This window comes from Morone saxatilis, unplaced genomic scaffold, assembly GCF_004916995.1.
Source record: "Morone saxatilis isolate NCDOM2014 unplaced genomic scaffold, NCSU_SB_2.0 Contig9, whole genome shotgun sequence".
Classification (NCBI taxonomy): domain Eukaryota; kingdom Metazoa; phylum Chordata; class Actinopteri; family Moronidae; genus Morone; species Morone saxatilis.
Genome location: NW_023340268.1, coordinates 20,504,809 through 20,512,755, shown reverse-complemented (window position 1 = coordinate 20,512,755; position 7,947 = coordinate 20,504,809). Strand labels below are relative to the sequence as shown.

Genomic DNA, 7,947 nt, shown 5'->3' with positions numbered 1-7,947 from the left:
GATAAATACCACATGCAAGGGGTTTGTGAAAGTGGCGAGTTCCCCCTCCTGGCCACATGGAGGCGCCGCAGACCCGCATTCCTGCGTCCCACTTGCTCGCTTGACAGTGCAAAAAAGTAGCGGAGCCGTTACAGGGAAAAGGGGGGCTCTTTTTTTGAACGCTTTAGCTCGAGATCAGATGCTCCCTGTGCGGGCTGTGGAGGGAGCAGGCGGATTCTGCGATGAATGGAGCAGAGCGCACAACTTCTCTCCAGACCTGCTGCCTCAGCTGCTGGACTGCTCTTTAGGATTTCTGACACAACGAGCTGGACTTTACTTCTTCCGCCAACATGTATTCAGCAGCATTGCTACTGATGCTGGCCGTCAGGATCTACGCAGACAGCATGGAAGGACCAACAGGTAAAAAAGGGAAAAGAGAAAAGAAAGACGGGATAAGAAATGTTTGGGTTCGGGCAGACGCACAGCGCGCACCTGTGAGTCTGCCCAGCAGGAGAGTCTCCGGTTTAAAGTTGACTCTCTGGGTTTAAAGTCGCTCTTTACCCACAGTCTAGACACATGTGTCGAAGTAAAGATTGCGTTTTTGCTCTTTTTGGGGGCGTTTCACAACTTCAAAAGTTGTCTCAGAGTGTGTGTCCATCCCTTATTAGAAGCAGACTGCTGCATTCAGTGGCGTCAACTTTCTGCTTTGTGCGCGCAGTGAAACGTCAATATCCCAGGGGGAGCATAAAAAATGGAATCAGAATATAATCATAACATCATTTCATTACACGCCTTACTGCTATTGGTGATTAGCAGTTTTCCTAAGGACCTTGCCTCTGGATGAGATCTGCAAAGTTACAAATAATATGCTTAAAAATGAAGGTGGATTCGTCATTTGCGCTCTCTCTCCCTCCACTCTCACTGTATGTCTCTCTGTCTCTGTTCAGCGCATTCAGCAGCATGACGTTTACTGTCATGTTTTCATTGTCTAGGCTTCAGTACGTGCCAACGCCAGCTTCTTCCCCAATGTGTCATATAATTGTAAATTACATCCTAGTGGTTGACTCATCCCTCACTGGATGTCTTTTCTATTCTTTCTTTTTTTTAAATCATTGCTGATGTAAATGAAATGGGCAGCTAACTTGGCTGCATGTTAATAGTATTGATGTTGCATAATGATGGTGCTGATGCAGGGGATGGTTCAGTTTGTGGCGAAATCAGCCATCAGAGGCATTCGGGAGGAAGATTTGGAGAGAACAAATCGAGAGGAGTGTGTTTTCCTGCTGCTACAAAGCAATACAGTGGGGATGAATTAGTCATGTCAGTGTTGTGCCCCAAATAAAACCACTGGCAGCTGATCCAGATATTGTCTCTGTGTCACAGTCAAACCGATAGAAGCAGAAGTAGACGGTTTTAAAGTGGTCTCGGTGAGGAAAACTGAGATTTTAAGCCATAATACCTGAAATCCACAGAGCTGAGACAGGAGTTCAAATCCTCCTCACTTTCCTGGGGTGAGTTTAACATGTGAATGGCTGAAGCAGTTTTTTGAAGATTTCTGATACCTCTGAACCTTGTCTTTTGAGGAATGTTGTGGAATACGGTAGGGGAAAAAAAGCCTCTGGTCACAGTTTGTCTCAAGTAAAAGTGCCAGTTGGTTTATCTGAAGAATGCTTTGCAACTGGTGTGAGTGCTGGAGCTATGATATAAATACACTGGTGCACGGCTATCAGTTACACAGCCACCAAAACCAGTTGCTGAACAGACATGCACTGAGCCACTCCCTGCTCTCCAGGATCAGTTGGTTCTGTAGGAAAGATCTAATGGAGCAAGCCAACTGTCTTATGAGATTACACAGAACAACAGAGGAGACTGTCTCATCACCAGTTGGCATACAGTCGGTTTATTTGTTGGAAATGAATGCTGCTGCGAAGCGGACACTGGTGGGGAACGATTTCCACATAGAAAGTATTATAATAGGTAAAGACGAAGCTGGTCTCTACTACTTGCGTCTTGGTCTGCGTAGAAAACTTCAATACTTGTTTGGTACCGAGAGGAATATGTTCGTAGCACCTCGCATTGAAAAAGTACAGAAAACATGCATTGAACATCAGATTCATAATCTTGTTTCCTGATTCATTCATCAAATGTTTCCTGCTATTTGATTTCCACAACGTTGTTTGGCTGCTCTTGTTTAGACATTTTTGTTTTGGACAGTGTGAAATATTACTAGTATATTACTCACTAGTAGTAATATACTAGTAACCATTGTTTTTTTAATAGTTGTCTCTAAAATCTCAGAAAATGATGAAAAATGCTCTTTACAATTTCCTCAAACCCAAGGTGATATGCTCAAATGACTTGTTTTGTCTGACAAACGGTCCAAAATCCAAATATATTGAATTTACTATCACAGAAGACAAAACAAACCAGAAAATATTCACATTTATGAGCGGGAACCAGAAAACCTTGACATTTAAAAAAGAAAAAATTATTCATAACTGACTAATTTCCTTTCCATTTAATAATTCAATAGTAGATTGATCATTGCAGCTCTAACTAGTAGTAAAAGTTTCAACATCACCCAGATGGAGAATTAAGTGCAACAATAGTCCCGGCCGGACGCACACTGGGGGCGCTGTTCATGGTCAGCCCCCTAACCGCAAGGCCAGCAGTGCACCTCAAAATGCTGCTTTTCTAAAGGCTTGATGCATGTGGGCGCTTGGAAATAGGAGCCTGATGGATGTCATCCCTTATTAAGGCTGCAGTAGATCATTTTTATAAAAATAGTTTTTGGCATATTTGCTGAAACCATCACTATATCCTGTAGTACATGAGCCAGATAATCTGTGAAACAATCAGGTTCCTCTGGCTCCTCCTAGTGCTCCGAATGGTATTTGCAAGAATCCACCAGGTTTGAATGACAACAACCAATCAGAGCCAAGAGAGATACAAAGACACTTTGTGTTTGTTGCCCTGAAATGAGACTCGCCAATCTTCCTTGGCTCTGATTGGTTGTTTTCATTCTTGCAAATGCCATTAGGANNAACCTGATTTATTCACAGATTATCAGAACACAGTAAACATTTCAGCAAATATGGCAAGAAGTACTACTGTAGACAGTGACACACTGCCAGTCTGTGGGTTTATATATTATATTTCACTTTTTTTGATGTGCGTCACAGCTCTAGGTGTGAAGTTTGTTGGCGTAGATGCAGTGCGACCCTAACCTTGTAGGTCCGTTGTGTTGACACAGATGCCCCTGTATCACAGTGGAGTGACTGTGTGTGGCTGCCTCAGCTCCATACTTTCACCTACACAATGTGTGATTGTTGAGGTGAGGGGAAACCTTCCGTGTTGTTAGCAGGGGCTTAGAGGAGACAGAGCAAAAAGGTAATTTAACCCAAGAATGAAACCACGTGAGTGAGCCCTGACACGCACCTCCAAACTCTCTGAGATTGGAGGTCGAAGGAGGTTAGCTTGAGAAGACCACACTGAAATGGGCGCTGACACAAGAAGGTGGGCTTTCATAGGCTGCTGGGAAGATGTAGAGAGGGTCCTTGGTGTGTAGCGGTGTGGATCCGGCTCAGTGATAAAATAGTGGGAAAATAGCCCAACACACACAACACTCCCGGGGCAAATGTGGAGGCTGTAAATGGAGAAAATGGAGCGTATGCTCATACAAAAGGCTATGATGAAATGTGGTTGTTCTGGAGGAAATAACACAAGATTCTTTAATAGAACAATGGTGAATTGCATAATGGCTACACGTTGTTCAAGAAAATGAGTACACTCTGTAATTATAGTTCATGATAATGAGATGGCAAAGGAACAAGGGTTGTCCTGACACTCATTTTATAAATGAAGAAAAAATCACTGAAATCTATCAATATAACCCAGTCCACATCATTTACCAGACAGTTACAAGCGCTCAGAGCTGTGGGACTAAATTTCAGAAGCAATAGACTAAACAACCTAGCTTTAATTGTCTTTTTAGCTGAAGAAAAATGGATGCAATTGAGCTTGAAATGGATAAAAATGACCAATTTGAAATGATAAAGTACAGCCCACGTCTCCCTCCTCACCTTTCTGATGCAGCATTACATGGATTGCATATTACAGTCTACACGAGCCTGTTTTTCTTCAGTTTAAATGGATGGGCCAAGCATCAAATGTGTGGACATATTCAGTCAGCCAAAGCAGCCTGACAGACGCAGCCAGTGAGAGCAAAGCTGAGGTGGAAGTTAGTAAGGCCTTTCCTCCTCTATCTTCCCCCACTTTGATGCCTTTTGAGAAATTTTAATTGAGCTGCTGTTAGTCGCCTGTTCGTCTCGGAGAGTTTTACTGGCAGTGTGACTGGAGCATAAAGGTGTTCAACAGAATTAAAAATGTTTACTTTTAATCATCACAGCTGAAGACTTGATGGGATTTTAGAAGTTCTGAGACCTGTGTGAATAGCTGATAGACTAGGCAAACTTCAGTGGCTTTAGGTGCAGCGGGATCATTTCTATGTATCTAAAAATGATTTCCTCTTATCACCAAGGGAGGAGTCAGGGCTGCTGTTGTGCAACTGAAGTCAATTTTCTTCAAGAGTTAAGTTGGTGAAAAGCAATGTCGCCTCCAACAGACCTTATTGTGCTGAATTTCAGCTCCGTCTAACTTTCAATTTCGTGTATCTCCAGAAGTCGTCAGTTGTCAACAGTATTGGGCAATAACGCATTGTGTTTTACAGTAGTGGTTGTGCCGCATTTATGGCATTTGTTTTTTCTTTGTAAACTGTTATTACGAGCTACCAAGTTGGAAAAGCTGTCCGTGTCACTGATATTTCCAAGTCAGGAATATGTGACGATATCTTCCACTAGAGAAGCATCAACAAATCTGTGGTGGAATTGGGTGCAAAGCTAACATCACTGGCAGTTCCATTAATAGAACCAATATAAACACTCATAGCTGACTTAGTTCATTTAAAAGGAGCTTTGTCTGTATTAGGTTTTACTTGTTAAAAAAACGCTCCGAATATGTATCCGCAAAATAAGCTAATTTAGGCTTTTTAAACTATGTAAGGCATCATACAAGACAAGGCTAGCAAAAGGGCTAACCATGCGTGAGGTCGGAATAAAAGGAGGATTTTTTTTTGTTCTCCCCATTCTACCAACATTGCTTGAATGAAGCTTTAGCATCTACCATAAGAGCAGAAATATACAAATACTTTGTAGTTTTTTCTTTTCTTAGCTGGCTTGCTAACATTAGCCATGGTTTAACCCACATTCAGAGGTAGCTGTTATTGTTCAGAGTTGCAAGGTGTGTGAACTTTAATCTTTAGATAGATAAATAGATAGATAGACTTCATTAATCCCCGAAGGGAAATTGGGTCGTCATAGCAGCCAGGTACATTTAAATACAATAAAATACAATAGAATAAAATATAACAATAGAATAAAATACTTCTGCTGCTGTGTTTAACCACCAGTGTAGCTACCAAGTTAAGCTAACAACCAAGCTAGCCGATGGTTGTTAAATGTCTAAACGCTGCAATTTCCTCTTCATAATGTCTGTTGTTTTCTATTTCTATATGTTGTGACATGGAGGCTTTGTAATAGTGAGACAGAGCTCTTAGACTGAGCTGGACTGAGATTGACTGGTGTTCATCTTTATTTCATTTTATTTTCTCAGCTAATTTATTCAAGTAATTGTTCAGCAGGGCCTGTGTTGGAAACCAGACGCTGGTCATTCATGGCAGTCACAATCGACCATCCCCAACCATCATCGCCTTGTGCAATATGTTTATGACGTTAATCTTGCAGTGCTGCTGCTGTCACCACCATGCGTTGGTAATGGAACTGACAGTGCTGCCAGACTGCTTTGGCCTGGACCCACGAGACGTCTTTGTGGGGAGAACCAGGACCGGTTTTGCCTCTCCAGGTGTTAGAAATGGGTTGTTTTTTCCCCCATCAACAACAAATCATTACTGAGCAGATGGAGTTGTGCCAGCAGGCGCCGCACTGCCTGTCAAGCTGATCGCTAAACGTGTTTGGACAATAAAGTTAATTTGCTCACTTTTCGGCATCCTCTCGTGTTGGTGAATGCCTATGTTGGTGTTCAATTTAGATTACTTTAAAAGAAGCTGCTGGGTTTGTGATTGCAGTTGCTCACTTCCCTCGGTGACTCATTTCATTGCTTACACAGCTCTCAGTTTTTTTTTCAACAAGCTATATAATGATCTGCTGGATGGAGCGCTTCATGAAATCAGTGAAATAGTTGAGGGAAATAAATTCACATAGCATGAATGCATCAGCTGCTTGAGAATCAGCTGCAAGTGGAATTTGGATGTTGGAGTCTGTAGCAGGTATACAGAGTGCTGCTAATTGTATGATTATAGAGTCTCAGAGGACTGTCCTGCTGCCAGGGCAACAAAAGCCAGCGAGTTTAAAGCATCCAGACTTTTCAATCACAGATGACACTCAGACATTGGTTTGCTTTTTAGCGAATTTTATAAAATCTCCAAGTGCCTGAGATCCCTCTCTGCACTCCTCCAATCCCTCTCTTCTTCAATGTAATAGCTCACCGTCTGCTATAGATCATGTCTCAAATTGTCCATGGAGCATTGAGAGCATGAGGTTGATGCTTTGAAAGCAGTCGCGCATAGGCAGCTTACTCGATTGCGGTGAAGTAATTGCACTAACAACAATATCTGTCTCTGAAAACTTGACTACATTTCATGTCAGGAACACTTATCCTGTCAAATCCGAAGGAATGAACCTCGAACAGATTCACCTTAAAACACTCTAACACCTTTGGGTAACAATTGGTGGTGACGTGCCTCTCATTCCTGGGCCTTTTTTGTTGTTTTGTTGTGTATATTGACACTGAGAACACTGGAGCTTTGTCACAGTCATTGAAAGCAGGTTTTGAGTATGTAGAGAATTTACACAACAAAACTAACACAATTGAGTATACTCTACTATAAAAGTCAGTATGCATACTAAATTTGCTTGATTTCTGAGTGTGTCTTTGATGGACACTATTGTCCCACAATGCCTAAAGCTGTAAAACATTCAAACAAATGATAGGCCATGGTGAGACAAGGGTAAAGAAGACTTTAGAAAGAACAAGAAACAATCTTGTGAATTCATGTTCAATTCAAAGTTAATTTAGTTCCATTAACAAGTCATTTTAGCATTGTATCTATGTGAATTTGCAACATTTGTCATCTTAATCTCTAAAGAGAAGAAATGACAGACACATTGAAACTAAATGAATACCCTAACAAGGTGAAAAATAATGATAAAATGAATTGAGTTCTGATGATACGGTATGAGCCTTATTCCAAGTATATGTATATAGTTATTGTTCTCTGTTGTTCATTAGTTTCAGGGATTTCAAATATAATTGTCACAAACAATTTTAGCAAATAGTTAAACATTCCAGCTCAAGTCAAGTGACCTTGTCAGAGTGCTTGTTTTGTGTGACCAGTGTTCATTGTATTATTACAAAAACAGAAAAATGCACTCACAATTGAGTAGTGCTGCCCCCGAAAAGTTAAGGATTCAAGTCATCAGTTGAGAAGATCCCGATGTGACAAAGGCTAAAATTCATGAGACTCATGTAGCTGCGTTTCCACCACAGGAACTGCTGATACAGGAGCTACTGTGGCACTGAACTGAAACAAAGGAACAAATCAACAATTGGGACACAGCTCGGGTCTACAAGCTCATGTCCTTCTCTGGGCTGGCTGGGTATTGAACCCTCAGGCCGAAATGTCTGTATTTTTTGGGGGGAGGTGCTTATTTTCTTGCCAGCAAAGGGCCACAGGTAGGAATTAAACCAAGGCCCTGTCCACACGAGTACGCGGCCTCACCCAATGCGATGTCGTTTCGAAAAAAATCTCCGTAAACACGGCGTCGTTTCCAGAAATATCTGCGTCCACACGGATTCACTGAAAATGACCCAAAACGCTGTAGTACATATGCC

At 41.7% G+C, this 7,947-nt stretch overlaps 1 protein-coding gene across 1 annotated transcript in view; it reads left to right on the top strand.

The window, feature by feature from the left end:
* Positions 1-296: 296 nt before the first annotated feature.
* The window catches only part of ptprua (protein tyrosine phosphatase receptor type Ua), a 196,749-nt gene continuing 189,098 nt past the window's right edge, over positions 297-7,947 (top strand). The window contains 1 exon segment of the mRNA XM_035681751.1: positions 297-399. Coding sequence (XP_035537644.1) covers positions 330-399 — 70 coding nt within the window. The 5' untranslated portion in view covers positions 297-329.